Source organism: Oryzias latipes, chromosome 12 (genome assembly GCF_053564925.1).
Source record: "Oryzias latipes strain Hd-rR chromosome 12, Olatipes_Hd-rR_3.1".
Classification (NCBI taxonomy): Eukaryota; Metazoa; Chordata; class Actinopteri; order Beloniformes; family Adrianichthyidae; genus Oryzias; species Oryzias latipes.
The window spans coordinates 21,007,928-21,029,142 of NC_136248.1; the positions used below are offsets into that span (position 1 = coordinate 21,007,928).

General features: G+C 38.7%; 1 protein-coding gene and 1 long non-coding RNA gene across 4 annotated transcripts in view; one reads left to right on the forward strand and one right to left on the reverse strand.

Annotated features, from left to right (window-relative positions):
- Nucleotides 1–21,215, forward strand: part of rgs3a (regulator of G protein signaling 3a) — a 322,617-nt gene that overhangs the window by 230,542 nt on the left and 70,860 nt on the right. For all 3 annotated transcript variants that reach the window (XM_023960529.2, XM_023960531.2, XM_023960530.2), the window contains 3 exons: nt 6,875–6,952; nt 11,025–11,136; nt 15,758–15,801. In XM_023960529.2, coding sequence (XP_023816297.2) covers nt 6,875–6,952; nt 11,025–11,136; nt 15,758–15,801 — 234 coding nt within the window. The remainder of the gene's footprint in view (nt 1–6,874; nt 6,953–11,024; nt 11,137–15,757; nt 15,802–21,215) is intronic.
- The window catches only part of LOC144996660 (uncharacterized), a 37,926-nt gene continuing 23,438 nt past the window's right edge, over nt 6,728–21,215 (reverse strand). The window contains exons 2-3 of the long non-coding RNA XR_013659537.1: nt 7,343–16,544; nt 6,728–7,006 (exon numbers count right to left, since the gene is read on the reverse strand). This is a non-coding gene — a long non-coding RNA (uncharacterized LOC144996660). The remainder of the gene's footprint in view (nt 7,007–7,342; nt 16,545–21,215) is intronic.

Here is a 21,215-nt window from a genome sequence, read left to right on the forward strand (position 1 = left end):
TCACCGTCACTGAGATCGCAGTCTCATCACTCCAGCAAGGTAAGAAATTCTGAGATGAAGTTTGAAAATCACATCGACTGTGTGTGTGTGTTTTACAGACACGGTGACCTCCGTCAGAGGTCAGAGCCTCTCTGACACAGCGCACTTTGGTGTGACTCGTCGCAGCTCGTGCAGTTCCCTTCACCCAACCTGAACCTTTCTATAGAGCTACGAGTGCTGTCAGAGGGGAGAGGATGGACCTGCCGGCTGCTCTCAGTCACGGCGCTCTCCAGCCTGCCTCTCGGTTTGCTGCCCTGCAGGTGCGGGGCTGATCTGCGGCTTTGCTCCATCGGGGTTGCTTCACATGTCTACGAGCTCTCCACCTGAAGCTATTGTGAATGTTTTGTGAAGTTTTCACTGGCTGTAAAATAAAAAAAATAAAAAAAAAACAGAATAGAATATCCAAACGAACCCAGAATGTTTTTTTTGTATGATGACGTTTTTATTACAACATGACTCGGGGATCCAACCCCAGGCATGGTCCCGAAACAGCCCACAGGTCAGCGGAATGGAGAGAGAGAGAGAGAGAGAGTCGGCCTTCCAGCACCACATCTGAAGCTATTGCTAATGTTCTGTCAGGTATTCACTGGCTGTAAAATTAAAAACAAAAAATAAAAAACAGGACAGAATATCCAAACGAAACCACAATTGTCTCTTTACAGAAGCTTTTCGGAGTGTTTTGATGTCGTGTAACTGTATATGTGTGGGTATTTTTTTTACCTTGTGATCTGTGTATGTTTTGATTTTATTTTGAGAACCTGGGGTGAAATTGACTTTATGCTTGTGGTTTATGAGGTTCGTGGAAAAGGGCACAGCAAAGGGTAGCACATCTTCACAATGAGGCTGGCTCGTGAGAGACGTCATCAGCTTTTCAGCTTTCTCTAGATTGTCCGGATATACATCATCCTCCTTGTCCTCTTGATCTGCAGCAGCTCCATCCTCTAGGCTTCTCCAACTCCTCAACACTTACTGTCTGTTCTGGTTTCTCTTCCACAGTTCCTTTGTGTTTCAGATTCTGGGGCACCGGACTCTGTGTTTTTTTCTTTCCTTTTTCTTCTCATGTCTGATGGAACCAGCTGACCCAAGCAGCGGCATCGTCAGTTGTCTGTCTTCTTAATCGTGATCTTTCTTTTTTTCAGGTGTGATTACGTCTGTTGTGATTTCGTGTTTTGTGTTTGTTGCTTTTTTTTGTTGTTGCTTTTTGTTTGTTCACTTGGTTTTGTTTTTGTTTGTTTGTGGTTTGATTGGTTCACTCGTAGTCCACCTCCTTTCCTCCGCCATTGACAGCCGGGTCCCAAAGGTAGACGATGACCTTTTTGGCAGCAGGTAGTCCGGGGTTTGGTGGGTGGTGAGGGAGATCCGGTGGTACTGTGTTTGTTATATTTTGTCTATCTGTTGCTTTGTTTGTGTGTGTGTGTGTGTGGATATTGTGGGGAGTAGATCCAAACGGGGGTATTGTGGAGGTATGTTCTAAATTATTTCTATTAAGCATTGAATGGATTCTATATATGCATGTATACTGTATTGCAGAAATATGCTTGATTCCTTTCCTCAGTAGCAGATAGCAGGTATCACGGTCACCAGTAGGCCTGTATAGTTCAGCGCGCTGCTTTGTGGGGTACGTGACTTTCGGTCTCTGTTTTCTCTCTGTACTGGAGTGTTTATGGAGCCACGACACCAGCGATGCAGACTAAACAAAAACACACCAGTCTAATGTTGTATTTTGTATGTTTTCATCTTCCCTTACGGGATAAATTTAATGAAAAAGTTTTTGTTTTGTTTGCCTTTAGGCCGGAGAGAGCGGACAGCCACAGAGCCTAACAGGTCGTGTTTCTCCACCTCTCCCCTCTTACAAAAGGTTTGAAAATTCATGCAAACTCTTGTTTGACCTTTAGTTTCCCATTTCATTTTTTATGACGTCCTGAACCATGCGAATCTGCGAAGGCTGGACAAGACGCCGACAGAAGAAAGCCGCTAAAATCTCACTCCCAAAGCTGCAGCTGTGAGGGGGTCCGAACGAGATATCAACCCCTCCGACCAGCGCCGGCAGGTGGGTTCTATCTGTTCTTCCCCACTCTGTGAAAATCAAGTGAAAATTCTGACTGAAAGAAAAAAAAAAGGTTCTGCTCCAAAAAAGCAGTTTCGCTGCCTTGTTGGGTCCGCGGTGACCCCAACAGAAACCTGGATGATATATAGTCCCGCACGCTGCCTCGCGGGGTCTGCGGTGACCCCAGCGGTAACCTGGACGATGTATAGTCCCGCACGCTGCCTCGTGGGGTCGCCGGCGACCCCAGCGGAAACCTGGACCAAATATAGTCCTGGGTGCTGCTTTGTGGGGTCTGCGGGTAACCTTGTCAAGACAGCGTAGGGGATCGTCAAATCAGCCTAAGGGGTGCGGGAGGGTTATAATGAGACTGTCGGTAAGAGAGAGTTCTCACGTTGATGGTGGGAAAACGCTATGTTTTGTCTGTCAGGACCGGCTGGTAGGAGACAGTTCTCACGTTGATGGTGGGAAAACGCTATGATTTGTCTGTCAGGACCGGCTGGTAGGAGACAGTTCTCACGTTGATGGTGGGAAAACGGGATGTTTTGTCTGTCAAGACCAAGATCCAAGGTCGCTCTGTGTCCGTTATCTGTGAGAAAAGAAGAGTTTTTGCAGGACCAAACATAATATAGAAAGTTAATGAAAAGACGGAAATGTTAAAATTACTGTTTTCTGACAGAAAAACAAGCCCAAGCTCTAGCCTCTTCCCCGCGCTGCCTCGTGGGGTCTGCGGGTAACCTTGTCAAGACAGCGTAGGGGATCTTCAAATAAGCCTTAGGGGTGCGGGAAGGTTATGGTGAGAATGTTGGTAAGAGAGAGTTCTCACGTTGATGGTGGGAAAACGCTATGTTTTGTCTGTCAAGACCAGGTGGTAGGAGACAGTTCTCACGTTGATGGTGGGAAAACGCTATGTTTTGTCTGTCAAGACCAGGTGGTAGGAGACAGTTCTCACGTTGACTGTGGGAAAACGCTATGTTTTGTCTGTCAGGACCAGGTGGTAGGAGACAGTTCTCACGTTGACGGTGGGAAAACGCTATGTTTTGTCTGTCAGGACCAGGTGGTAGGAGACAGTTCTCACGTTGACGGTGGGAAAACGCTATGTTTTGTCTGTCAGGACCAGGTGGTAGGAGACAGTTCTCACGTTGACGGTGGGATAACGCTATGTTTTGTCTGTCAGGACCAGGTGGTAGGAGACAGTTCTCACGTTGACGGTGGGAAAACGGGATGTTTTGTCTGTCAAGACCAGGATCCAAGGTCGCTCTGTGTCCGTTATCTGTGAGAAAAGAAGAGTGTTTGCAGGACCAAACATAATATAGAAAGTTAATGAAAAGACGGAAATGTTAAAATTACTGTTTTCTGACAGAAAAACAAGCCCAAGCTCTAGCCTTTCCCCCGCGCTGCCTCGTGGGGTCTGCGGGTAACCTTGTCAAGACAGCGTAGGGCATCTTCAAATCAGCCTTAGGGGTGCGGGAGGGTTATGGTGAGAATGTTGGTAAGAGAGAGTTCTCACGTTGATGGTGGGAAAACGCTATGTTTTGTCTGTCAAGACCAGGTGGTAGGAGACAGTTCTCACGTTGATGGTGGGAAAACGCTATGTTTTGTCTGTCAAGACCAGGTGGTAGGAGACAGTTCTCACGTTGACGGTGGGAAAACGCTATGTTTTGTCTGTCAAGACCAGGTGGTAGGAGACAGTTCTCACGTTGACGGTGGGAAAACGCTATGTTTTGTCTATCAGGACCAGGTGGTAGGAGACAGTTCTCACGTTGACGGTGGGAAAACGCTATGTTTTGTCTGTCAGGACCAGGTGGTAGGAGACAGTTCTCACGTTGACGGTGGGAAAACGGGATGTTTTGTCTGTCAAGACCAGGATCCAAGGTCGCTCTGTGTCCGTTATCTGTGAGAAAAGAAGAGTGTTTGCAGGACCAAACATAATATAGAAAGTTAATGAAAAGATGGAAATGTTAAAATTACTGTTTTCTGACAGAAAAACAAGCCCAAGCTCTAGCCTCTTCCCTGCGCTGCCTTTCGGGGTCTGAGGTACCCCAACGTAAACTTAAAGAAAATATAGTTCCGTGCGGCCTTGTGGGGCTCTGAGGTACCCCAACGTAAACTTAAATAAAATACATTCCAGCGTGCTGCTTTGTGGGGTCCGCGGGGATCCCCACGTAAACCAAAACAAATTACAGTCCCGTACGCTGCCTTGTGGGGTCCTGCAAACCCCTCATGACAGATAACGTAAACCAAAATAAAATATAGTTCAGCGCGCTGCCTTGTGGGGTACAGGTGACCCCTCTAGACAGACAAAGTAAACCAAAACAGAATATAGTTCAGCGCGCTGCATTGTGGGGTCACGCGAACCCCTCAAGACATACAGGATAGACCGAAACAAAACACAGTTTAGCGCGTTACCTTGTGGGGTACGCGAGACCCCTCAAACCAGCCTAAGGGGCGCGGGAGGGATACTTGGCCTTTGGAGGACTATATTTCTCACCGTAAAGGTGGGGTCACTTGGAGAACTAGTCGAAATAACGTTGGGGTCGTGTGGACCCCTCGAGACAGCGTTGGGGTTCCTCGAATTAGCCTAAGGGGAGCTGTAGGGATACTTGGCCTTCGTAGGACTACATTTCTCAAAGTAAAGGTGGGGTCACTTGGAGAACTCATAGAAGTAAGAGTGGGGTCGCGCTGACCCCTCGAGGCAGCGTTGGGGTTCCTCAAATCAGCCTAAGGGGAGTGGGAGGGATACTTGGCCTTCGTAGGACTACATTTCTCAAAGTAAAGGTGGGGTCACTTGGAGAACTCGTAGAAGTAAGGTCGGGGTCGCGTGGACCCCTCGAGACAGCGTTGGGGTTCCTCGAATTAGCCTAAGGGGAGCTGTAGGGATACTTGGCCTTCGTAGGACTACATTTCTCAAAGTAAAGGTGGGGTCACTTGGAGAACTCGTAGAAGTAAGGTTCGGGTCGCGTGGACCCCTCGAGACAGCGTTGGGGTTCCTCAAATCAGCCTGAGTGGCGCGGGAGGGTTATGGTGAGACTGTGGGTAGGAGACAGTTCTCGCGTTGATGGTGGGAAAATGCTACGTTTTGTCTGTCAAGACCAGGTGGTAGGAGGCAGTTCTCACGTTGATGGTGGGAAAACAGGATGTTTTGTCTGTGAAGACCAGGATCCAAGGCCGCTCTGTGTACCCTTTTCAATGTAAGGGCTGTATTCCCTAACTGTGTGACAATCGAGTGAACATTCTGACAGCCTAAGGGTAAGGTGGGATCACTTGGAGAACTTGTCAGAGTAAGTTTGGGGTCATGTGGACCCTTCATTACAGCGTAGGGGATCCTGAAACCAGTCTTAGGGGAGTGGGAGGGTTAAAAGAAGACTTAAATTTATCATGATTTTCTCTTTTTCTACAGGCCTGTTAGAAAATGTTGCGCTTGTAAAAAGATAGAAAGTGCATTTTCCCCATAATAAAAGAAGGTTTGGTGAATTTTCCACTAATATTAAAAAAAATCATGATATTTTATTTCAACATATTTTAGCATTTTTTTCTGGTTAAAATTCTAACCAGGTGTGAAGTTTTTAAGATCTTTCTATGTATTGCGTTTTTTTTAGGCTCTCTGACTACTTCTTGCTGTTCAAAAATATATTTAATAGGTTATTTGGAAATTCTAAGCTTTCTTTCAGTAGTGTGGGATTCTACGTCTGTCGAATGGATAGGCAACCCCTTCCAGGTGGGATAGGCTCCAATGATTCCTGCATGTGGATCCTGCCTATTTATTTAAACTTATGTCTAAAAGACTCTAAAGTCAGGTGACCAACAATCTTTGATTGAGATCAGAAAAATAAGATGTTATACTATGGAAAAGACAGAACATTTTAGTACTAACATATGTGCACTAAAATAGACTTATACAGCAAAAATGTGATCATTTGAATTTTTTTTCTTCATTTAAAAGCTGGTAGAAATCTGATTGATGTCTGCCAAAAATCCCTAAAATGTTTAAATCATGTTCAAATAAGTAAAAAGTAAACTTTTCGTCCATGCTGATCTGTCTGAGACTATAAGGTACCTGTAACATAAAATACCTAAACTCCAGTTTGGTTGTGGCTTACAGTCAGGAAATACTTTGATCATTTCTGTTTGAGAGTTTAACGTTTTTAATCCAGAATTATGACTTTTCTGCCATTTTAGGTAATATTTAACTAATATATATTACAATAATATATAATAAAGTATTTTTTCCCCTAAGTCACAATGTTAATAAGTAAAAAAACTCTCAATTTGAAATAAAACAACACAGTAATTAATGCTTATGGAAAATTTAGCATATTATCAGACTTTCTCAACATGCACCAACTTGACCTCATATGGATTTTCAATAGATCTGTGGCTCTCTGACCCCTCATTAAGTAAGGCAAATGCAGCACAGACGCACATATTTAAAAACTGTCACACTCTGGACTTTGAGAGGAAGTGCCATCCTCCCACGTTGTGGCAGGTCTTGTGTTTGTACCTCGTCACTTTCAACCACGCCGCTCATTTTCTCTAAGAGTAGAAATGCTTTCAGTTTTTGTGTCATAAAAGAGAAATACCTTCCTTTTTAAACCAACTAAGGGGATTTTGGAGTCAAAATGAATATGGTACTTCATTATTATTTATTTATTTTTTTTTTACAAATTGCACTGTGGCCTTTTTTCCTCTGTAACGCATTAACAATAGTAGGATGATTAACTGGTAGCAACAAAGAAATGGCTCTGTATTTATGATTAATACCTGTCATCTGTGTTTTTCTTCTGTCTCCAGCCTCTTGACCTTTGTAGCCGAACACTTTCCATATCAGAGGAGCTGATTCTTCATGAGAGCAAGCACCACTCTTCGAAGGTGAGTCACATCATTAAGTGCGCGATTTTCTCCCCGTTTGGCGTGGATATTCACCTACAATACATGTAAACATGCACATTTCAGGCAAACTGATATAAGGATAGCAAACTATTGTAAAATGTTGAAGCCTCAGTTGTGCAAGAATCTTTGTTTTTCCTCCCAAAAAATCTTCCTCACCTTAAGAATAAATAACTATGAAATTAATAAATGAAAGATAGTCAGTTATTAACCAAGTTTTAATAAAAGTATAATATATTTCAGAATATCAATATACAAATCGATTTTTGTCATTTCTAACATGAAAGTTCATGTTAAAAAAAAAAAAAAAGAGTTTTTTCTGTGTGCCATTTGCTCAATCTTGTGTGCATGTTCAGGGTTTCCTGCAGTCACCTGGGCTTCCTCCCACAGTACGAAAACATTCAAGTAAGGTAGATGGGTTATTCTGCTCTGTTAATCTGCTCTTGGCATGAATGTACATGGTTACTTCTTCACCAGTGGCCTTGGTGTGGCCTGAACAGGGGGCACCCTGCCTTTTCTCTTGATGATGGCTGCGTCACACTAATGCAGAGCCAGAAAAAGAAGATATGAGAACACCAGATAAATCAGTGAAATTTCATGTAAAATAATTCAATAAAAGGAGAAATAAATAAAATATATTGCACACAAATATTTGATATCCCATTGTTTGTAATAAGCCATTAGAAAAATATAGATTCTTTATTTACGGTACATGTTCTTGTTTGCTGTTATTCATTTGGAAAATCTACATTTAGTAGTGCCAGTACACAAACACAATCTAGATAAATGGCATTTACGGACACAGATGAAACAAAACGATGAAGACAAATAAATCACTGGCATCAAAAAAGAAGGAGATTATTTTAAGAGTCTTGAAAAAACAAAAACAAGGCTCCAAACCCAACATCTCTCATCTCCAGAAAACTGTCAGAGATGAAGATGTTTGTCAGCAGAAATGATGTTGTTCATAGCGAATCAGCTTCCAATGATTTACAGGTGGTTTGGCAGAGAGTTTGTCCTTCCTGACACAACCCTGTATTTCATCTGGGCTGGGGACTGGCACAGGGAGACCCAGACAGGGACCCCCTTGTGGTAGACAGTAGCGTGAAGGGTCTTGCCTAAGGACCCACACTGGATGAAGCTCAACGCGCCCCGTGGGAAACCACCTCTCATTTCCCATGCGCCAGTCCTACACGCAGCCAACTGAGCCATCCAGCTGCCAGCAACGTTTGTGAAACATGCAGGGAAAATAATACGGATCATTCTTCTACTGAGTTATGACATTTCTCAAGCCATATGTGAACGCTTAACGGGAAAATGGTTAACTTGGTCAAACGAAACAATTTTATCAAAACTTAGGCCTTCATCTGTCAGTTAATAAGTCCAATTTATTTGTCTTTAATTTGTCAATCTGTCTGAAAGGGAGACACAATATTTGTTTTTTTTAGAATCAGGGACAGAAACACATGTAAAGCAAACAAGAAAAGACTGCAGGGAGATGTCTGAACAGCTTACATAAAACTGTAACTCCTCTGAACCGTCAGGTCCTCATGAGTCAAAAAGAATTAATAATGGATGAGTGAGGAGAGCAACATAAAAAATCACTTTGATGGGAATTGACTCTGCTAACAATAAACCTCTTCCCAAAACTGTCATTTCTGCTGGAAAATGAATAACTACAGAAAAAGTAAGGCATTGCAAATGGTCCTTTGTTCTGCAATGGTTTAAACATCAAGAAAAAGCTTAATGCCATGGCTTAGACAGTAGCTCCTAGAAAAGCATTTTATGCTACAGTGGAAGCAGCTTATTGAATGCTTTATCTAAATGTGTTTTTATATATTTAACCACGGTACAATAAGCTACATAGCAAGCTAAAATACTATGTCTAAAGCTCAGTTCTTCTTTAAATCATAATCTAACATTTTGTCTGCTGATCTGTTTCAGACGTTAACAAACAATAAAATCAAACAGTTGTACGAGAACCATATTTTTTAACATTTTTTTCTTATGAATCTATTGATGCACCTTTTCTTTGCATGTTGTAACATTTCTTTAACCAAACACTGTCGCAGAATGAAAATAAACCCTACAAAACTTTATTAAGTCAACTTTAAATGATTTGGATTAGGATTTGAAATTGCAATTATAAAAAAAAGGTAATGTTGGATGTGACAATAAATAGTGTAAGTTTTGCCCAGTTCAAAAAAGAAATGAGTTTCTTATGTAATATGAGATATGAGATATTCTTTATTGATCCCACGTTGGGGAAATTCAATTGCTACGGCAGTTGAGTGCAAAAAAAAGTAGATGTAATGTAGATCCAATTTCACTCAAAAAAAAGTTTATTGCAAAAATAGTCTTATTTTGAGCCTTCAAATCTGAACTTGCTCTGCTCTGAAAAGCGCACAACAAAAAACGTAAAAAATTTAAAGAGACACCTAACCTAAAAGCAAATGTTATATTTGATTCACCGCTTAGGTCCCAGGCTTTGTACTTAATAAAACCACTTTTGCTCCAAAGCTACCTTAACTTAGCATCTTCTTAAAAGCAAAAACACAAGTTTTTTTTGTTCATAGTTGGAAATAAATACAGGCATCTAGGGGTTAAATGTTTTTTGTATACAGTCATTTCATTAAAACATGTGTATTCCTGAGGGAGGTTTTAGCATGTGGCTACAAACTGTTTATTTCCTATGGATCTATCTGTGTTGTTCCAGCTCTTATCAGAGTTGAGTTAGTTTGTTTGGGGTCAGCTGCTCTCACAAACTCATACTGTACTCCTTCTCTGTCTCTCAGGACTAGAACGTCATTTGATTCGAACAAATTATTTAAAAGCTTAGTTGGGTGTATGTTAAAATAAATATCTAAAAGCAATATGGTGCAATCAAACCTTGAGTTTGTCCTCATCCAGTGGCAGTTGAGACCTAAAAATGTTTTCGGTTACACCCCCCTTTTTTCCCTATTATCTATTAATATTGGACAAAAACTTTCTCCTCTTATGCTAAAAATATAAAATGTTCAAAAATCGTCTGATTATATATAATTGCTTAATCTTTTCTATCTCAAAGCAAGGCTTGATGACTTCATAAAGGTGTGTCCATTTGACAGTGATGACTGAAACATTTGTTAGTCCTAGTAACACAAACGCCTAATTGTTTGACTTATCGAGTTGCTTTTTATTTGAGGATGTGGCTGAAATTGTTGATGAAATCCCAACAAAGGAGCAATTAAAACTCATCAGAATAAAACAGTGTTTTTAGAAGCTATTGTAAAACAGTTGAGTAATTCGTCTTTCTTTTTCAGTCACGACCGTGCAGCTCTTTGTTGCTTGCTTCTCTGATGTTCTGTCCTTTACTGACTTGCATTCTCTGCCACCCACTCAAACCTACAAATATTCATGCTTGCATACAAACACATGCAGACACACACATCCCTGCACTTACACTTAACCACAAACGGACGACTGCTGAAATACCCCCTTTGCAATCTCACCCTTGAGAGGAAGCTTTGAAAGCGTTGCTGCTAAAATGTCAAAACCTTTTGCATCATAATTGCAGCTATACAAGGATGTAAATTCTTTTTCTACATTTTTTGGTCTTTTATGAATTTACTGTACTTGTAGTATTTCAGTTCAGTGGATTTCCTGACATTTAAATGCTTCGAATACAATAATGTTATTGCAGTATATAGTTATAGTCAGAATTTGGTAAATAAAATTTGTATTTTATGCCAAAAAGAAATAAGCCAATTGAGAAAACGTTTTTTAAAAGAGATTTTAGTCAACAAAAGTTTAAACTTATGTTTTAAGTTGTAAAAGTGACATAGAATTACTTTAACAATATATTATGCTTGTATTTGAAATGAATAATGATGTGCGATTTTGTAACTTTGTGGTGACTTTGACATTCTCGATGTGTTTTGCAAGGTGTCGAGCCAAAAAGGGGAAAAGCACATTTGCAAAACAAGTCTCACCACTTAACCACCCACTGCCCCTCATTATTTTCTTCTGAACTTCCTGTTCCTGCTTGTAATCTTAATATTTCTGTCTTTTTCAGGTCACAGTGTTTGTCTACAGTGACTTGATGCTCGTCACAAGAGAAACCGAACCAGGCAGGTGTAACGTCCTTCAGAGTCCACTGTTCCTCCGACACCTTCGGCTCCAGGATGGTATGTCATCTTGATTACACAGAATGCATCAATCCTAGCCTTTCAGTCAAGTGTGAATTAGTTATTATCAATATATGCCTGCAATTTACAGTTCAGTTTCAGTGTTATTAGGTTAAGTGACAATTGGCCTTTCACAATTAAAACTGAAATGGCACAAAGAAGAACAAACTGCATAAGCAGTAGCAAACATCTAGTGCCAGATTTGCAGAGTTATTTTCTCATGACTTTGACCAAAGGATATTTATGGAATGAGTACCCAATATCCTGTTGCTTTGTCTTCTTATCTCGGACTGGTGTAAACAGCCATCTCCTCTGGCAGTCGGGGACAGAATAGCTTAGACATCAAGTCTGCCCAGAACCAAGCCTAATCAAATAAATAAGGCACACTGTTGATGTCTGCAGCGGGGGGGACGGGGGTCAAGCTCTGGAACCACGACAGGCACAAGACACAGAAAAAGAAGTGAGAACTCATCATTGCGTTAAGTTTCGTCTTGCAAATGCAACCAGACAGTGAGTTTGCAGAGCAAGACACAATCAGTTTCACATCGTCTGAGTTCTGAGTTGAAGGAATATGATAAGTGAGGGGGCTTTAAGCTAAGATTAAGCAATATATTCAAATTGTTGTTGTGTTTCTCTACCTTAGTCTTTTTAAAATGTCGTTGACATTGTGTCCAAGCTCTTTTTAAAGAAAAGATCACTGCAATTCTGACACCCTTCAAAATAGTTGAAAACCCACTCCGATCGTCCTTTCAGCAATGTCAAATGGTTTCCCAGTGGTCTTTTTAGTATGATTACAGGGTTTTTATCCAAAATAAAATAATTGTGTTGTTTTCTAGGACATAGAGTGACAGTAGTTCATTACAAATTAGAAACAAAAATGGCAAGCAATAACTAAACTCACCATTTGTACAGATTTGAGCTAGATACCAGTTTGGACGAGGAAAACAAAGACGTACATGCATCCAGTAGTTTACAAGTGGATGGATCTGAATGGAGCACAGCAAGAGGCCTGTGGCCCGCCCAGCATATTTTATACATCACCTATACAATGTTTTTCAAATTGAATTTTTTTCGTCTGCTCCTGATTCACAGTGATTTGATCAAAGAAATACTTAAAAATGCAATTTTGAGCTTAATATTCTTAATAAACATATTCCATCATCAATAAAATGCCACAAGAACATGTTTAAAGACGCAATTATGATCAGAGTGGATCTTTAAAGGTCTGAAATTTGACAGTGCCTTTGCAATATCTTGATTCCTACACATTTGCCTGTTTATGCTGTTTTGCAGCAGATTTATTTGGGTTGTCTTTGTTTTTATTGCTGCTGAACTTTAACTTTTGGACAAATACACAAGACTTCACTGTCAACTCAAAGTGTCAGGTCCTGTGGCTAAAAAACAAAAGACCAACACCCCCCCACCACTGTGCTTTGTGTGATGGGAAAAACAAATGGTGTTAAGAATATCATCCACTGAAAATTGAGAAATTCTCTGTAGGCACAGCTGATATCCTCTGGGTCACATCTGACCTCCATCCTTCTCCTAAACAATCAGCAGTCACCAGCGTGGGGAGGCAGGAGGGTTTGTGAGTCTTTATTCACACGAGGACACACACACAGACACAGATCTCCACCTCCACCCTGCTGCCTGTCATTGTTATTTTGCTTCAGCAGCGTCACTCAGGAAAGAGGTGCTGGAGGATTGTGTTTATTTTAGCCTGGGCATGTTTCACATTTGTGTGTGTGCACATGGACAAGTTCAATAAAAGGGCTTTCCTGTGTTCCTATTACCCCAACATGCAGGCTGAGGGAAACTGGAATCTGTAAAGAACACTTTATAAACACAACAGTTTTCAACCTTTATCTACACAGCAATGACCACCTGATATTTTTCTCACCAGAATTTAGAAAGAAGGAATGGAAAACAGTAATAAAGACACACACAATATTTGGGCTTTACTTAATCTAAAAACCTCATTTAAGTCTTTTTAAAACCAAAGAATTCATCAAAATTTCTAAATTAATTAGAAATAAAGGATGAAAATGTAAAAAGATTATCTTCTTAGTGAAATATTCTCAGAAGAATGAAAGATATTGGGATTGCTAGGCCATATGATTCCAAGCTGTTGTATTTTGAAAACCCAAAACTAATACAACAGTGACCTCTGGTGTTTTTTTCTTTGAAACATGTGGTTTTCAAGATTTTTTTTGATGAGAATTCAATTGCCAAAATAAAAAAAACCCCACCTAAGTGAAAAAAAATATTTTTTTCTGTAAACAAGAAAAATGTTTTAATTAAATATTGGAGTCAGTATTTCAAGGAGGTTGTTTTCTAATGACTTTTACATTCAAAAAAGGGAAAGATTTTCTTGGAGATTCACTTAAAATGTGGAGATAACCTAGTTCTTATCATCATTAAATGTAATATTTAAAATGTAAAAATGTGCAGATAGGAGGTTTTGCATTTTGGCCCTCAAATTTTTCCTTTAAACCGTTGGCGTCTTTAAAACGGTCTTTGTTTTGTTCGAACTTTAATTAGCTGAACCTACAAATTAGGGTAAAAGACATATCCACAGGCAAAAAAAACCCCCAAAAAGCAAAACAATGCTGTATTTTTAAGAAGCCAGCATGTTTTCCTTCCTAATTTGTTCCCTTGGACAGGCACATCCTCATAACTTATCTCAAATGGAAGAATACGACCTCAGAGAAAGTTGGACAGAATGGGCCGATCCTACATCCCCAAGTGTTTACAAAGGAAATAACTTATTCGACTATCAAAATTCAGTCCAGATGAAAAAATGTGGCATATTTTTAAACTTTATTAAATATGTGAAAAGCAAATTCAAGACATTAAGAGTTTTAAATAATCTTAATGAACTTATATTCAAGTTTAAGAATAGATTACGGTACCCATATTTGATTTGTTAAACGACAACATTAAGGTGTTGTGTGCAATAAAAATGGTAACATTGCTTACTACCTGACAATAAAAGTGAGTCATTAAAAGAAATATATTGCAGTGTTCTGTACATACACAAGCTGGACTCTGAAACCAGCAGGATTTCCTGTCTTTGCTGAGTTTGTCATTCATTCTGAAATTAGGTTGATTCTTCCACTTTATCCACTTTACATTTACACGTTTGCCAAGTGTTTCCAATAGAGCAGATGGATGCCATAATAAGCATCTCCCATTTCTAGTTTTTCATTGGAGACCACGCATGTTGATCTGTTGATGTGCAGTCGGAATGGAAAGCATGATGGGGGAAAAAAAAGAATTGAAGAACAGAAAAGCACAAGAGAAAACGTGTTATACGAACACATGTTTTAAACAAAAGACAACAACAAAAAAGAACAACAGCAGTCCAAACCTCTGTCCACCATTAGGACGTGCAGCAATAACCATCACACCGACTCAGTCCAAAATAGATGCTCCGCTGTTGGTCAAATTCAGGTGAACACCATAAATGGGCCCATAAATGCTGTCATTCATTCACCGGAAACTTTTACAATGTCGGAGTTTAGCTAAAAAAAAAAAAAAACGACACAACACTGGGAAGAAGTTGGAGGCACATTTTTAGATCCCTGTCAGCGATTCCGATGGTTGTCCAAAACAGACAATACAAAGCGTAAGCGGCATTGTGATCATTTCATTTCAGGTGAGACCATTCCACAAGATGTATTATTTTGAATTAGTTTTAGGTTTTCATGTCAAAAACAGGCAATGCCAAAGCAGAGAGCGCTGTGGATTTGACTAATGGTGACTAGGCTTCAGTCCTGTGCACCACTCTGCTGTCACATCTTCTTGTAACTGTTTTGACAAAATCTATGAAACAACAATATAGTTAGTAACAGTAACTGAGTTTTTGTTTTTATTTTTCCCTGATAGAACAAATAATCTTTAAGACTGTAGTTAACTTGACTGGCAACTTGTAAGAGCAACCCATCTCTGGGATATTTTGTTTCTTGAAGATTTCCTTTTATTTTTTCCATTCATTTACCTTTTTTAACATTTATCAGTCTGTGAAACAGAGTGAAACACAGAACAATGAGCACAGATGGTAAAGCAATGAGGCAAAGAGGTGTAATTGTTGGAAAAGTGCACATCTGGGAGCTTTTCTAAATTCACCAAGGCGGAAGTCTTACCTCAGGCCATCTGTAGGACAATTAACAGTTTTTTTTAAGGTTTGACAAAAATCTGGATCTTTAAATGCAACTAAAACACAATATTTTATAAGGTTTGCCGTTAACAGCTGAATTATAAGACTGCCAGCCGTTGAATAAAATTTTTCCAACCATGTTCTTCCAGGGCGGCTTCACCATATATCATAGATAGATAGATAGATAGATAGATAGATTTAATTATCAATCGATAGAGAGCTGCTATATAATGTGGCTTTCAGTTAAAGTGTGGATTCACTCGATTATAAGTATTCATCTTGACTCCACACCTTCAGGCCCATCTACCAGAGTGCTATCAATTATGGGAGAATCTCTATCTTGCTGATCATCTCTCCAATCTTTTCTTCTGTATGACTATTTTGACAAAATCTGAATCAGAAATTAAGAGTTATTGTTCAGATGGAGTGAAAATCCTACTTTTCCTTTTATCTGTTTTACAGATTATGCTGAAGAGCTGAGATTCTACCTTATCCACATGACAGAGGTAAGAGAAAGGACTTTGTGAGTTGTTTCAGTTAGAGGAAAAAGAGAGGAAGAGTGCAGAGTCTGGTCTAATGTAAACAACCTATTTTGTCATGAGCCAGAAGGCCATTGGACTCTGGTGGAAATCACATTACTGGGAAGACTTGGGGATTAGCAGAAAGCTATAATGAAAATTTCTTTTCTTTGTATGACTTCCTCAGACCTTCCTTTTTCACAAATGGAACAAAAACCTTTTTACATTTTGTTGATTGGTATGAAATGTTAAAAAGCACAATTTGTTTAATTTTTAGAAAGCTGTTCCTAACCAGACCAAAATATATATATATATATATATATATATATATATATATGGTTTAATTTGATAAAACCTGCTTTGTTTATTTAAATTCTTTGAAAAAAAGAAAACCCACCAAAATAGTAACAGTGACATTTGACAAAACATCTGATAGCAAAATGTTGGTTACTTTACATAATTTCATGTACATGTTTAAATATAAATGACATCCATTCTGCTCTAAAATCATATTTCACCTTTGCTTTGTCAGAGACAAAAACCCATTTTGCACTTCTGCCTTAGTTTATTCACTTTAAATAATGCCTGGTACAGATAACAGCAGGCTGGTACATTAATATCTCTTCTCCCTCCGCCAAAAGTCATTATAAAGTGAAGACAACAATCTACATATTTAAAAATGAAGTGTCACCCGTTGCTCTTCAACAGCATCAGATGTCGCATAAAGAAACCTGCAGAGAAACACAGAAACAAAAATGAGATGCATGTTGGATGTGCTTAGACTTTAATGGCTTTAGAGCTTTTCATCTTTCAGATTTTTATTCTTTTCATACATTTTTTTTGCAGCTCTGTTGTAGATAACGTGAATATACATGGGGTGGCTTTCATTTGTTCAATGCGCATTTTGTAGACCCCTTTCTCATTTATTTTACAACACAGAATCCCATGATTTATGTTTTTTCACTTAAACAAAATGAACCTAAGCATTTTGAATGTTTTGATATACATTTTTTTATTTGCCACATATATCTGAAATATGCTTGATAATAAATTTGCAAAACTAAAAAAATATAAATAACACTTGGCTGTCAATTAGATATGTTAAGATGGGTCAGTGAAGCACAGATATTTATTGTATGGCAAACCTGCAAAACTACAGATTTGTGCCTTACTGGTGAACATTTTATGATTTAAAGAACAGTTTTATTGTTTCTTTAGAGAAAAATCACATTTTAACTTTGGACATTTTTAGCTTTTTGGTATATTTTTGCTTCTTTTATGTTTTTTAAGCAACTGTTTGTTGCATAAGGATTAAACATGGTAGGAAAAATAAACTTTTTCTCTAATGCTTTTTAATTTTTGAGGTCCCATTTTAATACAAGTCGTTCCAAAAAAGGTTTGTGCTTTCAAACTTAAAACTGAATCTTTTGAAAGTGGTTGAAATATAAGCTGAGAGGCTCGGCTGATCTATTTTTATTTTTATTTTTAAATCGCTCCAGTCTATGCGAAACTCTCGCAATTAGTTTCAGCTGGTATTTTCTCCTCACGGTTGGTCTTTTCGCTGAACAGACATACATATATAAATCCTAATGCGGTTTCTTTTTACACACACAAACTAACACAGCTACTTTTCACTGCGAGATGTGCTGTGTAACCTCATTAAAAGCTGATGAATATTTTAAAGGCCCTCTTTCTAAAATTCCAGACAGAACAAGAGGGGCCTGGTACCCGAGGCTGGGGAAGGAAAAGGCTCCATTATTATTCAGTCTATTCAATTACTCATCATATATATAAATAGATATTTAAGACAGTGGGAGATAGAAGGCATTTGAGTGTAAGTAAAAATTCCCCAGAGTATTTGAAGGAGCTCACGGATTCTAATCAAATTTTTGACCTTTTTCTTTCTAAACTTTTTAGTTTTTATACTTTAAACTGTAAATTCTCATCACTCAATCGAAAACCTCATAGAAAAGTTTAATACAGTTTTTTGATGAAACTGCTGGCCTTTTTGGTGGAAAAAAAGGAGCTGAGAGAGCCTAAAAACATTTCCCATCAGCCATCTCACCAATGACAGAAGCAAGACAAGCGGACTGACAGAAGCTTTCTTCGTCTTCTTTCAGGCGTTTTCTTCCAACTGTCGGATGCTCCACACATACGCACTCATAATCAATTATAGCTGACACACCTGCCAGCAGTTCATCTCATAGCTCAGAAAGCACTTCTTGTTTCCTTAAAGGGCACTGCTGGAAATACAATAATGTTACCATTTATCATTGTTCCTTAGCTCACGCTGTTTAAGAAGAGAAAGGAAAAAAGAATCGATTAAGGCAGGCTCTGACTTTTTTCTCAGACTTAAGTGGCTGCTAAACTGCCGTCGTTCTCATCTATAAGTGATGACAGGCTTTCTAGAGTGGTCGACACACTGGCAAGTGTGAAGTGGAACGGACAAAGGCCCCCCAAAAAAAGAGTGTCAATTTAAAATAGCTTGGGCTTTGTAGATCCCAAAAAGATGGCTGCTTGTGCCTTTTCACTGCTGCAGCAGACTTGGACGTTTGTTTACTCAAATGAAAGATGTCTGCGAACGTGAAAGTCTGTAAATAAATTGCTCTTTCTTGCTTGTCTGTGGAAAGGTCATATATGCACAATCGCTAAAGGAAAAGACGTTTAAAACATCGCTGTGCATTTTCAGACCTTAAATTCACATGTTTCTCACAAACTTTATTGTTTGTGCTACAAGATTATTAGAATGATTTATCAAGATGCACGTTAATCAGGAGAAACATATAAGAAAGCACAACTTGAGTTAGTACTTTGGTTAGCCCTCAATCGTAGACCTGATCCCAGTCCGCTCTCCCTTTGTCTATTCGCGCCCTTCTCCACAGCTGGAGGTCATCCTATTTTAGCGCTTCCTCAGAATGGCACCGATGTAACCCAGATTAATACGTGAAGGAGTGGGTGTGTGGGAAGGAGGGGAGTGCAATTATGTGTCTGGAAAGTCCAGTGTCTGTTGGGTGTGTGTAAGTATGTCAGTGACGCAGTGAGTGCTGAGGAAAAAGAAAGAGAGCTTTGTGTAGATAAACGGAAAAACATATAAAACAGGAGACTGCTCAGGACGCCATTGACCACCAAAGTGCATCTGGGTCATCACAGAGTGATCATGGGAAACCTGGCGGACCGAGTTGGGCCTAAGAGACGCTTCGTCAGAGAGGCAAGCTCCCTTCAGCAGCACCTGCTCTCTGACACTGGAGATGTAAGTCTCTGTCTTCTTTTAGATAAATGGCAGTTAGCCGTGCTTTAGAGAACAAATTGAATTCTTTCCTTTTGGAAATGAGATAAAAGGAAATAAAAAAAACTTTTATAGACATCCTTAATGCAACTTTGCAAAATCTTTAAAAAGTTTTATCTTGGAGGTCAATGTAAAACCAAACTCACGTAAAGTTTCTGTCATTATAAGAAACAAATATAAGAAAAGTAGTATAATGACTTCAGTGGAATTATTGATTTTTTTGAGGAGGTTTTTGCGGTGTCAAGGGAAATATTTGGATTGACATTAAGAGGCTCCTAATGGAGGCCTGTTAATGCACCCTTGCACATATAAACGCTGAGAATTCCATTTGCCGTGTTGTTCCCTAATTTACCAAAATTTTCCATTAAACAGCATTAGAGTTGCTGTGGCACAACGCAGTATTCACTAATGGCAATATTTCTTGAATGACCACAACACAGCAGAAGCAGAAAGTTACACCACGCTTGGTATATTCAAGAGATTACATCATGTTTTCAGATTTAATATCAAATATATTTTGCACACCTACTGGATTGTATGGATGTGATGATGTGATGCTTGAAGGCAGATAAGGTAAACGGATGCTCTAGACAAACTGGGTGAAATCCCAGTGTGCAGGCTGTTTAAACAATTACAATTTTATCATTTGCGTGACATAAGTTACTAGTGCACTGATTTTTTTTTCTAATTATGACATCCCTTCACCGATTAATTATACACTAATGTCAGAGATTTGATCAAATTTAAAGATTGTTATTGTTTTTTGGTCCACAAGACCATGACTCCCTGCTAGTGTGTAACTTTATATGTTCCTATGCATATTTAGGTCATTTGTACCTTCCGGTGAATCAGTGACTGCAGAGAATGAAGACGGGTGAATGAAGATGAATGATAAGCCCCCTGAGGTTTTTAGTCAGCAAAGTATTCAGTTTATGGAGGCTATCTATAATAGAATGAAGGCTGGACTCTCATGGTTCTAATTGGACTGTGATATACCTTCTGCAGTCTGAGCTCAGATTAAATTCTTTTTGACTCTTTGACTCATCTAATAAATCAAGAGAGAATGACAAGACTGTATGGCTATACATTTAAAATCTAATCACCATAGGACCTCATATGACTGAATGATTGATCTGATATCTTTGACAAGGACAAAGTGTTTTTATAATTTGTAATAATCTGTGATTTACTGGCAAAGAGAGTCTGTACCTCCTCTGTGGATTCAGCCATCCTTAAAATGTATTCAAAAATCTTTTTAAAAAGATAAAATATCCTGCTTGAATGATTGTAATGTTCATTTCAAAGAGATGATTGCATGTATTTATCAATGGGAGCACAGAACTGTTTTAGTGATACTGGGTCTGTCAAAAAATCTAGAATAGAAACACAGACAATTAAAGAGAAAAAAGTATTTCACAATTTATGGTTGCATCATTTCAGTGGGCTTAGAAAAAGGTAAAACTAGGGCACTACTTGTGATTTGATGCCACAAATATTTCAAAAAAGTATTTTTCACATAAAGTAAATATATGTGGAAATTATTGGGAACGAAAAAAGGTCAGTTTAAGGTTAGTTTTTACCCTTAATTGAAATACAACCTGCTGTTATTTAACAATATTATACTTACTGTGTTTTCAAATAGAAAAAAAATGCTCAAAAAATTATAGTGGAGAAAACTAGGTTTCAAGGGTTTATGCATCCTTTTTCTTTTTCAAATATCCATCAATAAAAGTAGAAGACTATACATTTTCACTATTACTAAAATATTGTTTTAGTTGTTTAGTCTAACCCATTTTGTTTGCTTGACTGAGATAATAGTTGCCTTTCAGAGAGTATCAAAACTCATTTATTATCATCTATGGGTTCAAAGAGAAGATTTCTTTCCCTGATGTCTACTATCCTTGTCTTTCCTTATAATGATCTACTTTTATGAATATTGTTTTTCTTTTTTACCTTCCAAACACTCATAAGGATGAATTACAAAGAGTTGGTACCAGGAGTTTTATCTTTAGACCAGTAATGAATTTCCATTTGCAATGCCTTCAAACAGTTCAGTGATTAATTAATGTTGAGACTGATCTAGAAGTAGGTTAATGGTATTAAGCAACTGGGAAAA